The sequence below is a fragment of the Heliangelus exortis genome, chromosome 10, assembly GCF_036169615.1.
Source record: "Heliangelus exortis chromosome 10, bHelExo1.hap1, whole genome shotgun sequence".
Taxonomy (NCBI): Eukaryota; Metazoa; Chordata; class Aves; order Apodiformes; family Trochilidae; genus Heliangelus; species Heliangelus exortis.
Genome location: NC_092431.1, coordinates 2297315 through 2322035, shown reverse-complemented (window position 1 = coordinate 2322035; position 24721 = coordinate 2297315). Strand labels below are relative to the sequence as shown.

The 24721-nt window shown below is 50.7% G+C and overlaps 1 protein-coding gene across 1 annotated transcript in view; it reads right to left on the bottom strand.

Moving 5' to 3' along the window:
- Positions 1-8597: 8597 nt before the first annotated feature.
- Positions 8598-24721, bottom strand: part of LZTS3 (leucine zipper tumor suppressor family member 3) — a 21518-nt gene continuing 5394 nt past the window's right edge. Inside the window, 5 exon segments of the mRNA XM_071753158.1 lie at positions 8598-9532; positions 14571-15401; positions 18578-18729; positions 18732-18959; positions 18962-19071. Of these exon segments, the coding sequence (XP_071609259.1) occupies positions 8819-9532; positions 14571-15401; positions 18578-18729; positions 18732-18959; positions 18962-19071 (2035 nt within the window). The 3' untranslated portion in view covers positions 8598-8818.

Genomic DNA, 24721 nt, shown 5'->3' with positions numbered 1-24721 from the left:
TTGGGGAGAAGTTCTTTGTTCTGAGGGTGCTGAGCCCCTGGTTGCCCAGAGAAGCTGTGGCTGCCCCATCCCTGGCAGTGCTGAAGGTTGGATGGGGCTTGGATCCATGGGGATGGATCGAGAAGATCCAAGTGTTGGGTCCAGGCTGACGAGAACCCCACAAAAAGCTCCGGGTTTGGGGCAGAGGGGTTGGAAAGGAAAAGGTTCTGGGGGGTGTTGGTTGACAGTGGCTGAAGGTGAGGCAGATCCTGGTTTGGATCAGCACAGAACCAAGAACCAGGAGGAGCTGGAGTGGGACCAGAGGAGGGCAGTGGAGTTGGGATGGGTCTGGAGCAGCAGGAAAAGGTTCTGCAGAACTTGTGGGGTGTTGGCCAAGGGGAGAGCTTCTGGCTCTCTGCAACCCCTGAGAGGAGCTTGGAACCAGGGGGGATTGATCCCTTTTCCCAAGGAACAAGTGGAAATGTCCTCAAGTTGTGCCAGGGGAGGTTTAGGTTGGAATTTAGGAATAATTTCTCCTTGGAAAGGGTTGTCAGGGCCTGGCCCAGGGAGTCCCCATCATCCCTGAGGGATTCCAAATCCCTGGAGATTTGAGCTGAGGGCCACGGGGGAGTGGTGGGGGAATGCTTGGAGCTGATGATATCCAAAGTCTTTTCCAACCAATTTTGGGATCCCGGGATCCCAACAACCTCCTCCTCTTCTCTCCCACCCATCCCCACCCCACCTGGTGAACACTGCACCCTCAGCTTCTGGAAAACGGGGCCTTTTCCATTTGATTTTTCCCTCCCCCCCCCCCCCCAAAAAAAAAAAAAAGCCCTTTGGAGCCAGGTGGAGCTCGGAGAGGAAGAGAAACATAACACAGAGAATTCTCCATAAATATTTATATCTATGCACACCCCTGTACAGAGCTTTTTACACAGATCTCTTCCCCCTAAAAAAAACCCCACAAAGGCAGCAGCTCTCTGCACCCCATGGGAACAACCCCGAGAGGTTGGGAAGCAGGGGGGGGAGGGAATTTTTTGCAGGGAGTTTCCCAAAAGGGAGAGGGTTCCACCTTTTAAAATAAAAATCCCAAAAACGCTGCATTTTTCTCTCATTTTTCTGCCTCTTTTGTGTTCTCAGCACGCTGAGAGGAGGCAAAAGTCAAGGTGAGAGGGGTTGGGGGGAGGGTAGGAGAGATAACCCGAGTTTATGGGGTTCTTTTTTTTAAATATTTTATTTTTTTAACTATATATATATATATATATTTAATTTTTTAAATCTTTTTTTTTTGTGTGTGTGTTTATTAATTTTTTTTTTTTTGCAAAGTCTCATTAAATGCAGCTCTGAACCATCAACAGTCAAGGCAGGACCCAAAGGGAGTGGAGCTCAGAACACTTCTGGTTTTGAATTCACAGTTAAAGAGCAGAAGAAAAGAGACCCGAGGCCACGAGAAACCAAGGAAAAAGGAACAAAAAAACCCCAAAAAACCCCAAAAACATAAAAACCCCACAATCCTGGGATCCAATTCTGAGGAGAAAAACTGGAAAATGCAAAGATCCTCCACAGAGACACAACCTGCACCACCAGGAACCTCCAGCTGCTCCTCCCCTCTTTTTATTGCTGGTGAGATCAGGCAGCTTGGGGGGTTTGGGCCACCCCACCAGGGGCTTTTGGGGTCACAGAAACACCCACACCCCCACCCACACCCACACACAGCCCCCTCGTGGGCTGCTGGAGAAGCTGAGGGGCTGTGAGGGGGGAGGAGGGGATCAGAGCTTCCCCAGCAAGGCACAGAGCAAGAGGGCTCCTCTGGGCTCCCAGTGCTCCCAGTGCTCCCAGCTCCAAGGGAGTGCAGGCCTTGGAGGGGCTCTGGGACACCCCTGCTGGGAAGGGGCTGCATAGAGACAGGGATGGCTTGGGGACACCAGGGGGACATGGGGCACCAGTGATGGGATGTGGGGCACCAGTGATGGGATATGGGGTACCAGTGATGGGATGTGGGGCACCAGTAATGGGATGTGGGGCACCAGTGATGGGATGTGGGGCACCAGTAATGGGATGTGGGGCACCAGTAATGGGATGTGGGGCACCAGTGATGGGATGTGGGGCACCAGTGATGGGATGTGGGGCACCAGTAATGGGATGTGGGGCACCAGTAATGGGACATGGTTTCCACCAGTAATGGGACATGTGGCACCAGTAATGGGACATATTTCCCACCAGTGATGGGACATGTGGCACTACTGGTGGGACTTGGTTTCTACCAGTAATGGGACATGTGGCACCAGTGATGGGACATTTTTTCCACTGGTGGTGGGATGTTTTGCCCCAGTGGTGGGAGATGTTTTCCATCACTGGTGGGACATGTTTTCCACCAGTTATGGGACATTTTGCCCCAGTGGTGGGACATGTTTTCCATCACTGGTGTGACATGTTTTCCATCACTGGTGGGACATGTTTTCCATCACTGGTGGGACATGTTTTCCATCACTGGTGGGACATGTTTTCCATCACTGGTGGGACATGTTCTACACCAGAGGTGGAGCTTTTCCCCCACAAGTGCTGCTCCCTTCAGCTCCCAGAAGGGAACTCGTGGGGCATCCAGGAGGGAAAGGAGGGAAAGGAGATCTCCTCCTCCAGGAGGGCTCCCAGGAGGGGCAGAGCCAGGCCTGCCACTGGTGTCTGGATGTCCCCAAGTGGGACTCTGAGTTCAGACAACCTCAGGGACCCAGGAGCTGCTGCATGGAGCCAGGGAGTTGTGGGTTAGGGTAGCAGAGGGAGAGGGACCCCACCTCTGGGGACCTAAAACTGGTGCTAAGGGTGGATGGGAGCCCCCAAACTCAACCCACTGGTGAGGATTTGAAACCAAACTGGAGCTCAGTTCCCTTTCTGAAGGAGGAGAGCCCAGGGCTGGAGCTCTGAAGGTCTCCATGGCCTTGCCTGAAGGGAATAAATCCATCCATCCTTTTATCCATCCATCCATCCATCCATCCATCCATCCATCCATCCATCCATCCATCCATCCATCCTTTTATCCATCCATCCATCCATCCTTTTATCCATCCATCCATCCATCCTTTTATCCATCCATCCATCCATCCATCCATCCATCCATCCATCCATCCATCCCTCCATCCCTCCATCCCTCCATCCCTCCATCCATCCATCCATCCCTCCATCCCTCCATCCATCCTTTTATCCATCCATCCCTCCCTTCCTCCTGGGAACACCCCTGCTCCAGCTCCCCTAACAAGACACCGGGGTGACCCCAAGGGACAAGGAGCTCACCCTGCACCTCCTTTTTTACCCAGCCCAGGCAAGCCCCTCATGGCCCTGCAGATATTCCCACAAGGAAATCCAAGCTTTCCTGCCCCTTGCCAGCTCCCATTCCCCCATCCTGGCTCTCCCCTCCCCAGGGCAGCAGAGAGGCAGCTCCAAGGATGCAGTCCCAGGTTCCCTGGAGATCTTTGGTCACGTTGCTCTCAGCTCAGTGTCCTGAGCAAGCTATAAAGTGCCACTGCAAGGGACAGGAGGAGGGGATTGGTCCTTTCCATGGGCAGAGCTGTTGGGAAGCTGTTGGGATCCAGGAGGAAACCTTTGGGAGCCACTGTCTGCAGGGAGCTCAGGGGGACGTAAGGATGGGCAGAGGGGACTTCAGCCTTAACCAGGGGACAGTGGCAAACCCTGACCCCAGGCATTGGAGCAGGACATCCCATATCCACCTGGGGAAGCTGTGCCTGCCCCATCCCTGGAAATGGTGAAGGTTGGATGGGGCTTGGATCAGCCTGGGCTGGGGGAGGTGTCCCTGCCCTTGGCAGGGGGGTGGAAATTGGATCATTTTCCAACCCAAACCATTCTGGGACTCTGGGGTTCCCCATAAGGGAGATGGAGAGGAGATCTTGGGGAGAAATTCTTCACTCTGAGGATGCTGAGCCCCTGGTTGCCCAGAGAAGCTGTGGCTGCCCCATCCCTGGCAGTGTTGAAGGTTGGATGGGGCTTGGAGCACCCTGGGCTGGGGGAGGTGTCCCTGCCCTTGGCAGGGGGGTGGAAATTGGATCATTTTCCAACCCAAACCATTCTGGGACTCTGGGGTTCCCCATAAGGGAGATGGAGAGGAGAACTTGGGGAGAAATTTTTTGTTCTGAGGGTGCTGAGCCCCTGGTTGCCCAGAGAAGCTGTGGCTGCCCCATCCCTGGAATTTTGAAGCCCAGGTTGGATGGGGCTGGGAGCAGCCTGGGCTGGTGGGAGGTGTCCCTGCCCATGGGATGATCCCTGAGGTGCCTTCCTACCCACACCACTCTGGGATTCTGTGATATCAGACAGTGCCAATCCCAAGGGATTTTCCTTCCTGGGAGGTGCTGAGCTCCAATCATTCCCGTGGCATTCAGCCAAAGCTCAGGAGGTGCTGAGCACCCTCCCTCAGCACTCCCACCCCCGTGACCCCCCCAGAGCTTCCTCACCTCTGTTTAATCAGGGCAGGGACAGAGCTGGGCTGCAGTTTACATCCACATCCACCTCTCTCTCCTTTTTCCTCCATCCTAAGAGCACCAATCCCATTCCCTCTCCGGGTGATGTCCCTGGGGCACGGTGCCAGAGCCAGCAGGAGGTGGTGGCAGCAGCTGAGGGTGATGGGTGAGATGGTGACACAGGGTGACACAGGAGGGATGGTGACAGGAGGAGAAGCAGCCCAGCAGGATTGGCATCATGGTGCAGTGATGGTGATGGTGATGGTGATAGTGATGGGATGGTGATAGTGATGGTGATGGTGAAGCAAAGCAGCCCTGCTCACAGCCAGTGGTGAGAGGAGCTGCTCAGACCTTCCCTGTCACCTGCTGAGCCCAATTCCTCAGGGATGGGAAGTGCTGGAGCTGATCAGTGCCCTCCACTTGCCCACATGGTGACCCTGGGGACATGGCTGGAGCATGATGGGGTTGCCCAGGCATGGCTGATGCTCCACGAGAGATGCTCCAGCTCTTCCCACCTCTCTGGCTCTCCCAGGGGTCTTGGATCCTGGATCAGATATTCCAGAGGATCTCTAATGTCCTTGGATCCCAGCTCAGCTGAGCCCTGTGTCACCACAGCTTCTGCTGCTGGGCAGTGGCAGGGTGGGAGCTGACTGCTGGTTCAGAGAGGGGACATTGACCACCTGCAAGATTCTGAGGGCAGAACTTGGACAATTTCCACAGGAACCAGTAGGAGATGCTGAATCCCAGCAGCTCCAGAGCTGGAGGAGGAGGCAGCTGGGTCAGGTTCAAGCCCAAACTCTTTTGAGATGAATTCCATGGGACAGAAGTATTTCAGGAAGCCCTGTCTGGGTCTCCAGGAGATAAGCTGACAACCCCCATATTCTCAGGATATCTCATCCAAACACCACTTGGCACCCCTTGGCCATCTTGTTCCAGGGCTGAGACCCCAGGGCCTCAGTGCAGCCCAAGCCTGTGATGGGAAACTTCATCCAGCCAGCAGGAAAAGTCTTAAAAGGTCTTGGGAAGAGCCAGGTGAGCTCCTATCCGGGCCAGATCTGGACCCCAGGTGTGTCCCAGCATCATTTTTCCTCCATCTCTCCTGGGAGAAGGGTGGGCAGCTCAGAGGGAGAGTGCTGGGATGTGGGAGAGGAGCTGATGGGAAGCAGTGCATCCAGTTGTGGGAAGGATTCCTGCCCTTCAGGAATCCCCCCTGGCATTTTGTCTGGGACACTTGCCAGAACCATCTGGGTTTTTATGTAGCACAGGGAGATGGCTTTTGCAGGACAGCTTGGGGGTGAATCCCAAGGGAGAGAAAACCACCATGGAATCTCCAGGGGTGTCTCCAAGGCTCTGTGTTTTCCAGGGAATGCCCAACAATCCAGGTTGCTTCAGATCTGGCTTGAAACTCCAGAAGGTGAAGGTGCTGCACCCTTCCTCCTCCAAGGTGAAAAAAAAATCTCTCCTTGCTCCATCCCAAGGAGCTCTGCAATTCCTGATGGATTCACCACTGAGTCCCTGGGTGTCCCAGCACCCTCCAACACTCAGACAAAGCTCTCTGCCTCCATGGGGCCATCGAGACACACTCATTCCTGGCACCACTGCAAAAAAACCCAAAGATCTGGGATAAAGCTGATGGAGCAAACCTGGCAGGATGGAGAGCTTGGCTGCTTGCTGCTGGATCCAGGATGGGGGGGGGAACCAGACAAGCCCCTGCTTATGGATCAGCATGGAACTGTGGTGGGAAGTGTCCCACAGGGTGCTGAAGGTGTCCATTGCTCTTGAGGAGAGCTGGGGGTAACATCTCCTCAACAGTCCTCAAAATTCCCTTTTTCTGGGGTGTTCTGGAGCCACCATCCCAAACGTTGGGTTCCTCTGGTGAGTGGGAGACCCAACCTCCCAGGAACAAAGGTGGAAGTGATGGATCTCAAGGTTATTGGGTTCATGTTACTGAGGGCACTTGCTGTTGGGTTTGGATTTTCTGTGGTGGCCCCAAAACCACCGACTGAGACCAAACCCCTTGCAATTCCTCCCTGCTTTGCCCTTTGCTCCAGGGCTTGCAAAGCTTTGGGAAGGAGGACAGGATGGGTTTATCCAGCGTGGAAAGAGAGGCACAGAAAGCTGAGGAGACCCAAGACACCACAGCTCCAACCCTGACATCTTGCAGGCCCGGTGCGTGGCACGGAGGAAGCTCTAGGATTTGCCTGGCTGAGGTTTTGGAGCACACCTGGGCATCTCCCTTGGGGTGGCCAAGGTGACACCTTCTGGGTGACACAGCTGCTCTCCTCTCGTGGTGAGGAGCAGGGGCTTGGTGTCCCAGAGCACTGGAGCATCCCCAGGGTTGCTGGTGGGACTCCTCTTCACACCCTGCAGGGGTCAGGCTGGACTTAGGGGCTAAACCTGAGCTTCTCTTTTCCACCAACCTCTCTTTTCCAGGCTGTGTCTTCTTCCAAGCTCCAAAGGCACAGGCAGAAGCAGTGGGAAAATCCAGGTGCCCTCACCTAAGGTCTTGAAATGCTCAGGTCTCATCCCACATCTCCATTTCCTCTGGCTGCAGGGCCCAGTGGTGACCTTGGCTGGAGGTTTGGGGGATTAAACAAACCTCTTGCTCAGCTTCTCTGCTCAGCCTGGAGCTCACCACAAAAACCTTTGCTCCCAACTTGAAGGTGATGGAGAGGGTTGGGGGGGGGGAGTTTTTGGGGAAGCAAAGCTGGAAAGTGAGCATCTTCAGGGCTTGTGCTTGGAAGGGTTTCAGCCCCTCAGCACCCTGAGGTTCTTCCTTGGCATGTAGGGGATCTGGCCAAACTCTCCCTGGAGTCACCCCACAGACATCCCAAGACATCCCAGTGCTAATTCAAGCATTCTTCTTCCAGCTGAAGACCCTTTGGCCACTGCAAACTCCACTTCCCAACTTTTTTTTTTAACTCTTCACCGTAGATCATGGTAAAAAAACAATATGAAAGGGAGAGCCAGCCCCACCTTGCCCACTTTTTTAAAGCTGAATGCTGGTTTTTTTGTTTTTTTTTGATGCCTGCACCATTCTCAGGGACTTCAGGGCACAGTTTTGGTTGTTCTCCTGCCAGGGCATAAGCACTTGTGTGACATTGAACATTTTCCCTTCTTCTGCTGCTTTCAGGAGATAGGAGCTGAGTCACTTCTGGGGTTCTCTCTGTCCTGGGGGTATCCTGCTGGGACCACTCTGGGTGGTGTTGGAAGAGGTGGATGCTCAGCCCATTGCCACCTGGCAGCGATGCTGGGAGCTCCTGGGAGAGGCTCCAGTGCCAGCTCTGAAGAAGCCCTTGGACCAAGAGGCTCCAAGCATCATTCCTTTGGGAACAGGTTACCCAGCTGCCCAGTCCTGGGGCAAATTGCTAAAAGCTTGGATTGGTGTCACCATCCCACCCCTTGGGAAGCTCCCCCCAACCCACTTTGGGCTCTTGGGAAAGGAAACCAGCTTGGAATTCCAAGTTTTTCTTGCTGTGGGCAGCTTGAATATCTGGGGACTCAGGCAGAGGTGGGAAGGGTTGGTCCCAGGGTTGGTCCCAAGCCAGGAGAGAAGTGGAACAGCAGAAGGAAACCAAAAGAAAATGAAAATGCAGCAAGTGCCAAACCCTGCTGCATGATCATTCCTTGTTGGTTGGAGCTCATCCTGCTCCTCAAGGATGTCCCAAACCTCTTGCAAGGTCCATGGTAGCCACGGGCTGGCAAGAGGGAGTTATCTGGGAAAAGATATGTCTGGTCTTACTGGAATCAGTGGCCAACCTCCCACTGGCTTCACTAAGACCACTGTCTAGACAGGATGCTTGAAGCAGAGCAGGGAGTTTGCTCATCATCTCCAGAGCTTTGCTCCGTTAGCCAATGTGGCTAAAAATGCTCTGAAAAAAAAAAAAAAAACAAAAAAAAAACCAACCCAAAAATAAAAGCCCCAAACCAAAACCCCAAAGCTGCCACTTTGAACTGATTTGCCACAAGGAAATGCTTGGAAAAAACCAAAGCAAGCAACCACAACCTTCCAGAACAACCAACCAAAGAAGGGTGAATTGCAGGAGAAGGGTGGCAACCTCTACCAAAGCAAGTCAGGGCAGGTTAGGAAAGGGCCAGCTGACCCTCGCCAGCTGGACTAGGGGAAAAAAAAACCCAAACCAACCCAAAACCTAAAGGAGATGTTGCATTATTGATGGGAAACCAACGCACATCCACAGCTGTGGTACCTACAGAGCACAGGAGGACAGAGGGAGGTGGTGGAGCTGGGTGTGAGCAGCCTCTCCCCCCTCCTGCAGTAGCGTGGGATCCTTCAGATCACTGGCTTGAGTAGGTAGGACATGCACAGCAATGAAAAAATAAAATAAAATAAACCCAGGTTGTGTTCTCGTGGGTCAGATCTCAGTGGATTCTATTCGCTCAAGTCTCGAGGGGGTCCATGTTTTTTTCTCCTCGGTGTGGGGGGGGCTGGCAGCCTTGGTGTTCATCTCGTTCACCTTGTGCTCCAGGAGCTGGTTCTTCTGGTACATCTCCACGTAGTTCAGCTGCAGCTGCTTCTGGTACTTGATGACTTTCTCCTTCTCCTCTTGCCACGTCCTCCTCTCCTCCTGGAAATCCATCACCTGCTGCTCCCGCTGCTGCCTCTCCAGCTTCAGCTCCGTCTGGAGCCTCTCCACCTCCTTCCTCAGCGTGTTGACACTGTCCTCACTCTGCCTCTGCATCTTGGCTTCATCACTCTCACAAGCCAGAGGGTCTCGGAGCTTCTCCCCGAGCTCCCCACCACCAAAAGGGCCCGGAGGTCCCATGCTGGCAAGTGTCCTCTTCAGCCCGGAGACCTCCAGCTCACAGTGGTTGAGTTTTTCCCTCAGCACTTGCACCTCGCTCATCTTCCTCTGCAGCTCGCCCTCGCAGATCTCCAGGTTGACACTCTTGGAGCTGTAGGAGTCCTTCAGGTTGAGGATCTGCTCCTCTTTTTCCCGTAGGAAGTTCTTACCTTCCTTCAGCTGGGTCCTCAGCCCCACGATCTCGTTCAGCTTCTGGGAGACGTCTGCCTGGGAGTCCTTCAGCTGCTGCTTCAGCAAGGAGATCTCACCTGCCTTCTGGCACACCTGGGGGGAAAACATAGAATCCTAGAATCCTAGAATGGGCTGGGTTGGAAGGGACCTCAGAGCTCATCAAGTCCAACCCTTGCTCCACTCCCACTGCAGTTCCCAGCCCATGGCACTGAGTGCCACATCCAGGCTCTTTTGAAATATCTCCAGGGATGGAGAATCCACCCCTTCCCTGGGCAGCCCATTCCAATGGCTGAGCACCCTCTCCAGAAAGAAATTCTTTCTCATGTCCAACCTAAACCTCCCCTGGCACAACTTGAGACCTCTTGTGCCCTCTTGTCTTGCTGAGAGTTGCCTGGGAAAAGAGCCCAACCCCCCCCTGGCTCCAACCTCCTTTCAGGGAGTTGGAGAGAGTGATGAGGTCTCCCCTGAGCCTCCTCTTCTCCAGCCTCAACACCCCCAGCTCCCTCAGCCCTTCCTCACAGCACTTGTGCTGGATCCCTTCCCAGCCTCCTTGCTCTTCTCTGGACCTGCTCCAGCACCTCAATCTCCTTCCTGAGCTGAGGGGCCCAGAACTGGACACAGGACTCAAGCTGTGGCCTCCCCAGGGCTGAGCACAGGGGCAGAATCCCTTCCCTGGACCTGCTGGCCACGCTGTTCCTGAGCCAGCCCAGGATGCCATTGACCTTCTTGGCCCCACTCATGACCCAAACTCCCAAACTTCCTGGCTCTCACCCACTCGTCTTGTCGTGTCCAAAATGCATCCCCCTAACCCTTGGCCAAGTCCAACCTCTCACCTGCTCCAGTTTTCCAGCCTCAACACCCCCAGCTCCCTCAGCCTCTCCTCATAGGATCTGTGCTCGAGTCCCTTCCCCAGCCCAGTTGCCTCCTTTGGACCTGCTCCAGCACCTCAACCTCCTTCCTAAACTGAGGGGCCCAAACATCTGTGAGCCACAAGGAAAGCACCAAGAAGCCCCCACTGCTGCTTGTCCCCTGCCTCTGAAACATTTTCATGGCCTCACCTTGGGATGCTCAGGAAATGGAGGGGACAACCAGGGACAGTGCTCAAGGATTGAGCTCCAGCCTTCACCAGGATCCATCCCATCCCAGAGATGTGGGGGAGATATTTTTACTCTTTTTTTTTTCCCCCTGGTTCTCAATGAGCTGATGGTGTTCCCAGCAGCTGAGTGCTGGGGTCCTCACCAAGTGCTGAGGGGACACTGGTGCTTCCCTCCCTTCCTCACCCAACCACGAGCTTGGGGTGCTTGACCCCAAACCATCTGCTCCCAGCAAGAGCTTCCCAACTGACCCATGGGATCTGGACCTTGGAGAGGCCTGAGACAGGAGCACCTCAGACCCACACAAACCACCCAGGACCCACACAAACCTCCCAGGACCCACACAAACCTCCCAGGACCCACACAAACCTCCCAGGACCCACACAAACCTCCCAGGACCCACAACAAACCTCCAAGGACCCACAACAAACCTCTCAGGACCCACACAAACCACCCAGGACCCACACAAACCTCCCAGGACCCACACAAACCTCCCAGGACCCACACAAACCACCCAGGACCCACACAAACCTCCCAGGACCTACACAAACCTCCCAGGACCCACAACAAACCTCCCAGGACCCACAACAAACCTCCCAGGACCCACAACAAACCTCCCAGGACCCACAACAAACCTCCCAGGACCCACAACAAACCTCCCAGGACCCACACAAACCACCCAGGACCCACACAAACCACCCAGGACCCACACAAACCACCCAGGCTCTCCTGGGAGAGACACAAATCCATTTTGCAGTACATTTCTTATGACACTTCCCTTCCTGAAGCACCCAGTTGACTAAATTTTCAGGTTTACTTCACCAGTCCAAGAACTGAGAGCTATTTAAATAATTTTTTGGGGGACAAAGATCTAGGAGGGAGCTGCCAACCACTCTGGCTGAAATAGGACAATCATTCCCTGTCTTTGGGCTCTGGAGTTTCAGGGCTCATCCTGGCTGGGTCAGGTCTCACCCACATGGGACACAGCAGCAAGGGAGAAAAAGGGGGAAACCCCCCTTTTTATGGTGTGCATTTGGATGCCAGAGGTGTGACCATTCAGTAGGACACTTCTCTGCCCCAACCTGGCCCACCAAAAGTGAATAATTGGGAATATTGGAAGCCAACCATAAAAACAACCAAATCCTCATTTTGCCCATGAGCTCTGGGGTTTTCAGGGCTCTGCTGTGGAAAACTGCAGAGCCAAAGAGTCCCTAACTCTGCTGGTGGGACAGCACCAAGGGGCCCTCAGTGATCAGGCAGGACAGGGATAATTCAAAATAGACTGAAGCCACCTCGAGGCTGTGGCTGTCCCATCCTCCTGAAGCTCCTGTCTCTTGTCACATATAAAATCTTTGGCTTTTCCTCCCTCCTGCAGTGCCTGCAAGGTCCCTGGTTTGCTCTGCTTCACCTGGGTCAGTGCCAGACTCCATTGCTTTCATTAAAACCTTCACTTTTCTCTTTTCCAGAGGATTTGTCTGGTGTAGAACACTGAGCAAGACCTTGGGGAGGACAGCTTGGTGCTCACTGCAAAGAGCTGGAGAGCAAAGGGATGGATCCACTCACTTCCCACGGGACCCACACACTTCCCATGGGATCCACTCACTTCCCACAGGACCCATACACTTCCCACAGGACCCACACACTTCCCATGGGATCCACTCACTTCCCATGGGATCCACTCACTTCCCACGGGATCCACTCACTTCCCACGGGATCCACACACTTCCCATGGGATCCACACACTTCCCATGGGATCCACTCACTTCCCACGGGACCCACACACTTCCCACGGGACCCACACACTTCCCACGGGACCCACACACTTCCCACAGGATCCACACACTTCCCATGGGATCCACACACTTCCCATGGGATCCACACACTTCCCACGGGATCCACACACTTCCCATGGGATCCACTCACTTCCCACGGGATCCACTCACTTCCCATGGGACCCACACACTTCCCACAGGATCCACACACTTCCCATGGGATCCACTCACTTCCCACAGGATCCACACACTTCCCACAGGATAGCAGCTTTCCTTGGAGGTGACAGTCGTGGTGGTTCCTCACGCAGCCCTCTGGGTACCCACATCCCCCCCAGTGAGATGCAGAACCACATCCCACTGGTGTAGCTGTGGTTATGGTGATGTAGTTACTGCCTAGCTAAAAAAAAAAAAAAAAAACCCACAAAAAACCTGCACAATTTACTGGAAGTGTTCTCCATGGGCCAGCTCTGCCCCAAAGGCAGAGAAATACAGGATGAGGCAGAGCTTGGGGTCAATTTACAGATTGAACCATTCAATTTAGGTCTCTGTTTGGGTGCTGTGGAGGTGGAGTCTTGGGAGCAAGGCAACAAATGTAGGTGTCTGCAAATTTTAGATGTCTTGAGGGACTTTTAGGTTTTGAGGGACTTTTTCCAAGGGTATGCAGTGGTAGGATGAGGGGGGGGCAGTTTCAAACTGGAAGAGGGGAGATTGAGGTGAGATTTTGGGGAAAAATTCTTTGGTGTGAGGGTGCTGAGCCCCAGGTTGCCCCCAGAAGCCTGGAAAAAAGAAAGTTCTGGGGAGACCTCAGAGCATCTTCCAGTGCCTGAAGGGGCTGCAGGAAAGCTGGGGAGGGACTTGGGATAAAGGTATGGAGGGATGGAATGAGATGGAATGATTTTAAGCTGAAAGAGGGGAGATTTAGGTTACATTTTAGGAAGAAATTGTTTGGGGTGAGGGTGCTGAGCCCCAGGGTGCCCCCAGAAGCTGTGGCCGCCCCATCCCTGGCAGTGTTGAAGGTTGGATGGGGCTTGGAGCACCCTGGGCTGGTGGGAGGTGTCCCTGACCATGGCAGGGGGGTGGGAATGGATAATCTTGAAGGTCCTTTCCATCCCAAACCAGTCTGGGATTTTGGGATGGATCCACAAGCTGAATCCCAGCACTATCACAGAGCTAAGCTGGTGCAAGCAGAGCTCCAGCAGTCAAGCAATAACTCCAAAACCCACCTGCAGCTTTCCTGGTGCAAAAATCAGAGAACTTTCCAGACCTAACTTGTAGAAAGGCACAAAAGAGCTGGGCAGAGAGCAGCATCATGGGGGAAAATGCAGCTTGTTTGCTCGGGGCTGGAACTTGCAGAGATTTTACAGCAAGCCTCAAATAAGCTCTGCTGAACATCTGCAAAGAGCCCATTTCAGAGCCTAATTAATCCCAGCTCCAGTGACTTTCCATCAGGATTAGCAGAACAAGGTTGCCTTAGTTCTAGAGCTACATTTTGCCTCTGTACCCTTAATAAATTTCAAGTTTTTAGGCAGCCCATGGAAGGATTAAAATTCTTCACATGATCAAGCTGAAAAAAATAATGGTGTTAGAGCTGACTATACAAACAGACTTTGGTAAAATGTTCTAAAAATAGAAACAGGAGGGGAAAAAAACCCAAGTAAGACTCAAAAGGAGAACTAGAAAGAAGAATTTGCCTTTCAGCCTTTTAAGGGAGATAAACTTATTAGCAACTCAACCAGTCTGTGCCAATGGAAAGCTTGAGGTGGACTTGGCCACCGGTGTCGTTCTGAGCTCACTTGTTTTAGATCTTAAATAAAATAATAATAATAATAATAAAAAAAAATAATAATAAAAAAAGGAAAGCCAAAGATTTCAGTTTTCAGGTTTGCCCAACCACAGATGTGAGAAAAATGTCATTAAAATAGACTTAAACCCATTTTCTGTAGCACAAAACCCTGGAGGGAAAGACCTCTGCTCTCTGAACCTGGACCCAAATGTCACATGTTGGAGTGGCCTTACTGGGAAGCCAAATCATTAACCAGCACAGGAGGTGGGCAGAAACCCAAATGACCTTGTTTTAGTTCAAAACTACAGGTTTGGGACTCAGAAATGAAGAGGTGGCTGAAGTGTCACCTGTTACCTGGAGGCCACCAACCCGTAGCCATTATCTGGGGGTTCCACTTAGAGCAAACGGGGCTACCAGACCCCTTGGTAAAAACTAATTTTTTTTTTTTTTTTTTTTTTTTTTTTTTGCTACAAGGCTCTTACCTCCCACTTGGTCTCTTCAATCTTTGGCAGAAACTCAGCCTGTTCCTTCTTGAAAGCCACGAATTTCTTCTCCAGCTCCTCTCGCTGCTGGAGGAGTTGCCCCATTTCATCCTGGAGTTTTTTTTTCTCCTGCTGGAGCTTGAAGATCTGGAGCTGCAAGGCTTGCTGAGCCCTCTGTGCCTTTTTGGAGACCTGCTGCAGTTTGTTGGCGTAGTTTTGCCTCAGGTCCTCCATTTCCCTCTCCCAGATCTTCTGCTTCTCCTCGAACACCTGGAAGATCGCCGCTTCGCTTTTGTCCAAATTCCTCCTCATCTGGAGCACCTCCTGCTCCTTCTCCCAGAGCCGGTCCTCCAGATCTTGGATAATATCATCCGTGGAAGGGGAGTGGAAAGGCATGGTCTCGTTGAGATGGTTGAGCCTGCTGAAGGAGGAGGTGCTCTTGCTCGAAGACCTCCCACTGTCTGAGGTAGATATCCCGTTGTAGCCCGCCATGCTCTTCTCCACGTAGGCGGTTCCGATCCGGTTGATGTGGCTGGTGGAGGCGCTCATGGGCCCCACGTGCTGGCTGTAGCCCGTCCCGTAGGTGGGCAAGCTGGTTAAGGAGTTCCGGCCCGAATCTGAGAGCCCCCCTACTTGGTTTGTAGTCCTGGTAAGGCTGCTCTTCTCCAGCCCGTTTTTGGGGGCCGTGGGGCTATTGCTGTTGGCTTGGGTCAAGGTTTTCCTGCTCTCCGCCGCCCCGTTGCTCTGCGGCGGGCAGAGGTTCTGCATGGAATGGAAGTTTTTAGGAACTACTGGTTTAAAGGCTGAGGGTCTAACTAAGGGCTCATTGCTCTGCAAAAAGGAAAAAGGACCACGCATCAAACACAGCAGGAAGGTGACAGCACGCACAAGAGACACAAGAGGCCGGAGCTGAGGCGGCTTGGCCTAGCTCCCTGTTTCTCAGCCTTGTTACAGACTGGGCCTTTTGGGATTTAGCAGAGGATCAGGGCATGGTTTGGGTTGGAAAGGACCTTGAAGGTCATCTAGACCCAACCCCTGGGCTGGGACACCTCCCAGCAGCTTCAGGACGCTGGACCATGGGGGGAGGAAACACTGAAATCCCAGAAACATGGAATGGTTTGGGATTGAAGAGGGCTTAAAGGTCATCTAGACCCAACCCCTGGGCTGGGACACCTCCCAGCAGCTTCAGGAGGTTGCCTCCAACAACCAGTAATGACCACTCCACAACAACTTCTGGATGGCCTCCCAAAAAAAGGGAGCATGAGGGGAGGAAATCACAGAAATATGGAATGGTTTGGGATGGAAGAGACCTTAAAGGTCATCTAGACCCAACCCCCCTGCCATGGGCTGGGACACCTCCCAGCAGCTTCAAGAGGTTGGTTGCCTCCAACAACCAGTAATGACCATGGGGGAGGAAACACTGAAATCCCAGAAATATGGAATGGTTTGGGATTTAAGAGACCTTAAAGGTCATCTAGACCCAACCCCTGGGCTGGGACACCTCCCAGCAGCTTCAGAAGGCTGGACCATGGGGGGAGGAAACACTGAAATCCCAGAAACATGGAATGGTTTGGGATGGAAGAGACCTTAAAGGTCATCTAGACCCAACCCCCCTGCCATGGGCTGGGACACCTCCCAGCAGGTTCAGGATGGTTGCCTCCAACAACCAGTAATGACCACTCCAGCAACAGCTTCTGGATGTCCCCCCCAAAAAAGGGAGCATGAGGGGAGGAAATCACAGAAATATGGAATGGTTTGGGTTGGAAGGGACCTTTAAGCTCATCCATTCCCAACCCCCTGCCATGGGCAGGGACACCTCCCACCAGCCCAGGGTGCTCCAAGCCCCATCCAACCTTCAAGACTGCCAGGGATGGGGCAGCCACAGCTTCTGGGGGCAACCTGGGCAGCCAGGGGCTCCTGAAGGCTGAGGGACCTGTGGTCACTCCTATGGCAGCACTTTGTCTTCCCTCAACCCAAATGAAAAACACAGAAATCTTGACTCACCCCGAAGCTGTGTGACTTTTTTTTTTTTTTTTTTCCCCCCTAGAACACTCCTTGGCTCCTCTTAGGGCTCTTTGCAAGAAGGAGGGCTGCAACCTGCCTCCCAGCCCTGCTCAAAACAACTCTGTGATTTTGGCAGGTTCTGTTTGAAAGGACTTCCAGAGCTGATTGGGGATCTGCCTTCTGCTGGAAGGTGACCTGAACCCTGGGGTTGGCAGCTGCTCTGCCCCTTGAGCATCACTTTTCCCTCCCTCCTGCAGGGATCTCCGTGTGGACACCACGTCCAGGTGATGCTCAGAGAGGAAAAAGCAGGAGCTGTGACCTCAGCAGTGACCCTGGGCAAGGAACATGTTGGAACTGCTCCTTACAGGAAGGTTTGTGTTTCCTGCAGCTCTAGGGGATGCTGCTGGAAAGGATTTTAGAAAGGATTTTAAAACCTTGGAGGTTTAATGCACCTGGAGACACCACTGTCCTGAAAATGGGATGGATTCTCTCCTTCTGCAGCTTGGGCTTCAGGTGAAAATTCATTCACCCAGAGTGAGCAAAGATGGTTTGGAAACACCTTCCAGGAGGAGCAGATAGAGCTCAGGCAAGGTTGGAGACCAAAAACTTGGCACCTGGCAGGACTGAAATGGATTAAAGGGGCTGGGGGGTTAACAGCCCAGGAGACAAGGCCACCAGAGCTTGCAGAAATAACACTGCACAGAGCAGAGTCCCTGGGACACAAATTATGGGAATTGCTGGAGCAGAGCAGCAGGAACCATAAAACACCACGGGATCTGGGGCTCTGCTCCTCCAAACCTGGGAATGTTTGCTCCCTGAAGCCAAGATGATCCATGAGGATGAGTGATAACCCTTCCTAGGGTAGTTTTCAAGCTTTGTGAAGTTGTTCCTTACAAGAAGCAGCAGGATTTTGAGCAGATGCTGCTCCCAAACACCACTTTTTGGGAGCTGGAGATTGCCTATAAATGGCCCAAAACATAGGAGTGTGACTGAGATGCTGAACCTACTGAAGTGGGAGCTGACTCCAGCTCCCTCCCCATCACTCACAGCATCCCAGGTAGGTTGGGATACCAAGGGCTGGAAATACAGACTGAAATGAGCTGGAAACGTAGCTATGGAAGATTTGTGGTGATGCTCTTGGGTTCCTCAAGAACTAACAGACCCTATTGCCCACCCCTCCTCTGAAAGCAATGTTATCTGCACCTAAAAATGATGCTTTCTCCAAAGTAAAAGAATCAGACTCTCTCTCAGGCACCTTCGAGATGTGCCAGGGGCCTCAGGGTGCTCCACGGGGTGGGGATTCTCAGAATCCCAGAACCATTTGGGTTGCAAAGGAGCTCTGAGATCACCAAGTCCAACCCTTGCTCCACTCCCACTGCAGTTCCCAGCCCATGGCACTGAGTGCCACATCCAGGCTCTTTTGAAATATCTCCAGGGATGGAGAATCCACCCCTTCCCTGGGCAGCCCATTCCAATGCCTGAGCACCCTCTCCAGAAAGAAATTCTTTCTAATGTCCAACCTAAACCTTCCCTGGCACAACTTGAGACCTCTTGTGCCCTCTTGTCTTGCTGAGAGTTGCCTGGGAAAAGAGCCCAACCCCCCCCTGGCTCCAACCTCCTTTCAGGGAGTTGGAGAGAGTGATGAGGTCTCCCCTGAGCCTCCTCTTCTCCAGCCTCAACACCCCCAGCTCCCTCAGCCCTTCCTCACAGGACTTGTGCTGGATCCCTTCCCAGCCTCCTTGCTCTTCTCTGGACCTGCTCCAGCACCTCAATCTCCTTCCTGAGCTGAGGGGCCCAGAACTGGACACAGGACTCAAGCTGTGGCCTCCCCAGGGCTGAGCACAGAGGAAAAAATCCCTTCCTGGACCTGCTGGCCACACGGATCAGGATGCCATTGACCTTCTTGGCCCCACTCATGACCCAAACTTCCTGGCTCTCACCCACTCATCTTGTCGTGTCCAAAGTGCATCTCCCCCAACCCTTGGCCAAGTCCAACCTCTCACCTGCTCCAGTTTTCCAGAGATGGGCAGGATCTTTGGTGGGTTGTTGGGCTCCCTGTACTGGGGGGGAGGCGGCAAGGAGTTCTTCTCGTTGTTGTTGGGGGTGATGTTCCCGCAGATGTCCACCTTCACCTTCTCTCCTTTCCGGAGCTCTCGTTGAGATACAGGGAGTTGGAAACCTTCTCCACCTTGTAGGTCTTCTCCTCACCTGAGTAACGGGTGGGGATGTCCCTGGGGGGGTGATGGGGGGGGTACCCATTTCGGGACCCCTCTGCCTGCCGCCCGCCGCTCTGCGTCCGGGTGCCCACGCTCTTCATGGCAAACTCCTGGTCGTTGGCCACCCCGCTGCCCACGCTGCCCATGGTGCTCCTGGAGAAGGGTGGGATGGCCTGGGAGCAAAACTCTGGAAGTTTTCCTTGTTGGGGGAGCTGAGGTCACTAAGGATGGGCAGGGTCTTTAGCGTGGCCATGGTAAAGCAGAGGGGAGGGGGAGGCGCGGTCAGTGGCACTGGGGGAAGAAGGGGAAAAGAAATTGTGAAAAAACATTAAAATAGGCAGGAATTAAAAATAAATAAATAGTTTAACTTTAAACTAAAGAGATGCCTTTTGTCCACCACAGCTTTGCTGATTGGCATCAGTAAGAGAGGAGGCTCAGGGCTGGGTGAGGTGGGGACATCTCCCTGTATGGGGGGGTCCCCACTGCTGCTCCTCCAGCCCCAGGGTTGGGTGCTCCCAGGAGGAGGTGCTGTGGGGTTTTAGTGGACACAGCTCTAAAGGATTGGCTGGATGTGACCATTTGCAGTTCCCAACTTGAAAGGGAAAAGAAATAAAATTTTAAAAAAGCAAAAAAAAAAAAAAAAAAGAGGGCAGTTTAACTAAAGAGATGCTTTTTGTCCACCACAGCTTTGCTGATTGGCATCAGCAAGAGAAGAGGCTCAGGGCTGGGTGAGGTAGGGACTGGAAGATTTATGACCCCTCTGCACCCTAAAGACCCTTTCTGCACCCACAGCCCCTTCCTGAGTCCTCGGTGCCCAGGGGTTGATCCAAGGGGGCACCTTGAGAAAGGATGGGGAGCACCCACCTGAAGCCACCCTCAGCCCACGGTGCCTTCAGATTTATTTTTTAATCAAGGAGCTAATTTTGTTCTGCTAATTCGGAATAACCTCCCTTCCAGTGACTTTGGGATCTTTCTAGGCTGTGTCTTTGGGTTTATGGGACAGCAGCCACCAGGGAGGGTTTTGCTGGAAGTTCTCAGCTCCAGGGCAAGCAGGGGTTCCAGTGGCCTCCAGTCAGTCCTCCCTGGGCACGTGAGCCAGCTGGGGAGAATTCCAGGTTACCTTCCCCTCACTGGGTAAATTCCATGGGGACATTGGCACATTTAGATGGAGAGGGAAAAGAGAGAGAGGGGAAAAAGGGAGAGAGGGGGAAAAAGGGAGAGAGGGGGAAAAAGGGAGAGAGGGGGAAAAAGGGAGAGAGGGGAAAAAGGGAGAGAGGGGGAAAAAGGGGAGAGGGGGAAAAAGGGAGAGAGGGGAAAAAGGGAGAGAGGGGGAAAAAGGGAGAGAGGGGGAAAAAGGGAGAGAGGGGGAAAAAGGGAGAGAGGGGAAAAAGGGAGAGAGGGGGAAAAAGGGAGAGAGGGGAAAAAAGGGAGAGAGGGGAAAAAAGGGAGAGAGGGGGAAAAAGAAAAGAAAGAAGAGAAAAGAAAGAAGAGAAAAGAAAGAAGAGAAAAGAAAGAAGAGAAAAGAAAGAGAGAAAAGAAAGAAGAGAAAAGAAAGAAGAGAAAAGAAAGAAGAGAAGAAGAAGAGAACAGAAAGAAGAGAACAGAAAGAAGAGAACAGAAAGAAGAGAACAGAAAGAAGAGAACAGAAAGAAGAGAACAGAAAGAAGAGAACAGAAAGAAGAGAACAGAAAGAAGAGAAAAGAAAGAAGAGAAAAGAAAGAAGAGAAAAGAAAGAAGAGAAAAGAGAAAAGAGAAAAGAGAAAGAGGAAAAGAGAAAAGAGAAAAGAGAAAAGAGGAAAAGAGAAAGAGAAAAGAGAAAAGAGAAAAGAGAAAGAGAAAAGAGAAAAGAGAAAAGAGAAAAGAGAAAAGAGAAAAGAGAAAAGAGAAAAGAGAAAAGAGAAAAGAGAAAAGAGAAAAAGAGAAAAGAAGAGAAAAGAGAAAAGAGAAAAGAGAAAAGAAGAAAAGAGAAAAGAGAAAAGAGAAAAGAGAAAAGAGAAGAAAAGAAAAAGAGAAGAAAAGAAAAAAGAGAAAAGAGAGAAAACTAAAAGAGAAAACTAAAAAAGAGAAACTAAAAAAGAGAAAACTAAAAAAGAGAAAACTAAAAAAGAGAAAACTAAAAAGAGAAAACTAAAAAGAGAAAACTAAAAAAGAGAAAACTAAAAAAGAGAAAACTAAAAAAGAGAAAACTAAAAAGAGAAAACTAAAAAAGAGAAAACTAAAAAGAGAAAAGGAAAAAAAGGACAAAACTCAAGCAGGGAAGGGAAGTCCTGAGCATGTTGTGAGAACCCCTGGGCAGAGATGTGGCAATGCCTGCAGGACCCTTTGGAAGGAGGATCAGAATCAGATCAGATCAGATCAGATCAGATCAGATCCTTTCTCTGTCTTTGGGGACCCCAAGCCCAGGGGGACCCTGAGCCAACATTCCCAGAACCAGGGACCTAACAGCAGGTGGGATTTGGGCTGCTTTCCTGGGATGTGGGATCAGTGCTGCACCACAGGGCCAGACTCTAAAAATGGACCTTCTCCTGTGGGTTTTTTTTTTTCTTTTTTTTTTTTTTTTTTTTTTCCTCTTTAACTGGAAATCACCCAAGAAAATATTCCGAAAAAATAAAAAAAATGGTGATTAGCTTATGTTTACTGTAAACCCAGGATCTGATCAACAGACATATGGACAAGCATTACAAATATGTTATTAAGGGGACTCCAGCAGCTCCTGACAGTACAGCTTGTTTTGCCAAAGAAAAAAAAAAAAAATAATAAAAGGCCATTTTTTTTCCAAGAACCTCTCTCCCTTTGGGGTTTTCTGGCCAGCTCCAGCTCCCACTCAGGTTTCACCTGGGTTATTCCTGCTCTGATTTCAGAAATCCAGCTTTGAGCAGAGCCAGGTGAGAACAATAATGCTGCTCCTGAGGGGTTTTTGTTTTTTTTTTTTCCTCCTGGAAAAACTTTTCCTGCCTGGTTAAAACTTCCCTGGGATATTTCTCCTCATCCCCATCTCCTTCCCGTGGGAATGTGAGCTAAAATTGGGTTTGAGGGTAATTCCCAAGGAGAGAAATGAGGATGCTGAGGGAAGCCAACTTCCTCTCTTTCCCACCATTCCATTTCCAACTCCAACACGTAGAAGGAAAAGAAAAATCAACCGAGCACAGCTGGAAAAGACCCAAAACCAAGGCAACCCCAAACCTCATGGTGGTGTGGAGAGGCTCTGGAAAGCTGGAAAACCCAAGGAGGAGTTTTAAGGAACCTGCCAGGCACTTCCCTTTCCAGGCTTTTGTCTTTCCAGATGTTACAGGGATGGAGAAGGCACCATCAGCACCTCAGCCCCTAAAGAAGACCCCAGGTCTGTCCCAGCTCCTGAAAAAAGGAGCATTCCCACTCAAAGCATCCCCAAGTGACATCGGTCCATCTGTCCATCCATCCATCCATCCATCCATCCATCCATCCATCCATCCATCCGTCCATCCATCCGTCCATCCATCCGTCCATCCATCCATCCATCCATCCCTCCATCCATCCATCCCCCTGGCCACCACCTCTGAGCTGGCACCCAGAGCCCTGGGGTTACAGCAGGAACACAAAAGGACAGAAATTTTCTGCAGAGAATCCTAGAATCCCAGAATGGGCTGGGTTGGAAGGGACCTCAGAGCTCATCAAGTCCAACCCTTGCTCCACTCCCACTGCAGTTCCCAGCCATGGCACTGAGTGCCACATCCAGGCTCTTTGGAAATATCTCCAGGGATGGAGAATCCACCCCTTCCCTGGGCAGCCCATTCCAATGCCTGATCACCCTCTCCAGAAAGAAATTCTTTCTAATGTCCAACCTAAACCTCCCTGGCACAACTTGAGACCTCTTGTGCCCTCTTGTCTTGCTGAGAGTTGCCTGGGAAAAGAGCCCAACCCCCCCCTGGCTCCAACCTCCTTTCAGGGAGTTGGAGAGAGTGATGAGGTCTCCCCTGAGCCTCCTCTTCTCCAGCCTCAACACCCCCAGCTCCCTCAGCCCTTCCTCACAGGACTTGTGCTGGATCCTTCCCAGCCTCCTTGCTCTTCTCTGGACCTGCTCAGCACCTCAATCCTTCCTGAGCTGAGGGGCCCAGAACTGGACACAGGACTCAAGCTGTGGCCTCACCAGAGCTGAGCACAGGGGCAGAATCCCTTCCCTGGACTGCTGGCCACGCTGTTCCTGAGCCAGCCCAGGATGCCATTGGCCTTCTTGGCCACCTGGCACACTGCTGCCTCCTCTTCAGCTTCCTGGCAATCCAGACCCAATCCTGTCGATCCAGAAGGAGAAGAGAACCCTTCCAGAACAAACACCGAGCTCATTTCCCAGAATTACTGTGTTAAAAAAAAAAAAAACAAACAAAAAAAACCCCACTGAAAAGGCTTTCTTTGTCCTCCTGGGTGGGTTCAGAGCTCCCTCCTCATGGGCTGCACCCAACCTCCTCTGCCTGGGAACACTGGGATTTCACCCCAAAATGCAGCCAGCTCCAAGCCTCACGATCTCCTCACCCCACCCCCCTTGGATTTTTCCCTCAGTGATGATTTATGGCTGCGCCAGAAAAATCTGGGGGGAAATTGCCTTTTTCTTGCCTCGGCTGGGTGGGAAAACTCTTCAGGCTCACATCTGCCTGAGGGTTCCTGCCATGCCTGGAGCTCTGGGGGGGCTTTGGGTGCTCTTATAAATGCAATGATCTGTAAAATAATAAATAAATAAAAATAAAATAAATAAAATATAAAATAAAATAAAAAATAATAAAAATTAATAAAAAATTAAAAAAAAAGAAATAAAATAAAAATAAAAATAATAAAAAATTAAGAAAACAATTAAAATAATAAAATAAAGTATAAAATAAAATAAAAAATAATAAAAAGTAATAAAATAATAAAAATAATAAATTCATAATAAAAATAATAAAAATAAAATAAATAAAATTAAAAAATAAAATAATAATAAAATAATAAAATAATAAAAAATATTAAAAAAATTTAAAAATAAAAAAATAAAAAATAAAAAATAAAAAGAATAAAATAAAATAAAAAATTAAAAAAATAAATAAAAAATAATAAAAATAAAATAAAAATAAAAATAAAAATAAAAATAAAAATAAAAATAAAAATAAAAATAAATAAAATAAAAAAATAAAAATAAAAATAAAAATAAAAATAAAATAAAAATAAATAAAAATAAAATAAAAATAAAATAAAAATAAAATAAAAATAAAATAAAAATAAAATAAAAATAAAATAAAAATAAAATAAAAATAAAGTAAAAATAAAATAAAAATAAAATAAAAATAAAATACAATAAAAATAAAATAAAATAAATGAAATAAATAAAATAAATAAATTAAATAAAATAAAAATAAAATAAAATAAAATAAAACTCCTGCCTCTTGCTTTTGCCAAAGGAGCTGGTGCCTGCCTTTCAGTTAGAATTAAAAGAGCTTCCAGCTAAGCAGCTGCACGGTGACCCAAGGCTGCAGGAGGCAGCTCTGGCCCCACTTCTGCTCAGGAGGTTAATTGGTAACAAAGACCTTTGGGAGCCCTTCCTGGGCACCACGCCACGGGCCAGGAGCAAACCCATCCCTGCTCTGGGCCACGGGGCTCCAAAGAGCCCAAAAAACAAGGCACAGCCACCCCCCCCGGCAAGGGGGGGGGAAACAACAAGGGAGGGGAAAAAATAAGGGGGGAAAAAAACAAGGGGGGGGAAAAAAAAGGGGAGGGGAAAAAAAAGGGGGGGGAAAAAAAAAGGGGAGGGGAAAAAAAAAGGGGAGGGGAAAAAATAAGGGGGGGGAAAAAATAACAAGGGGGGGGAAAAAAAATAAAGGGGAGGGGAAAAAAAATAAAGGGGGGGGGGAAAAAAAAATAAAGGGGGGGGGAAAAAAAAAAGGGGAGGGGAAAAAAAAAAGGGGGGGGAAAAAAAAAAGGGGGGGA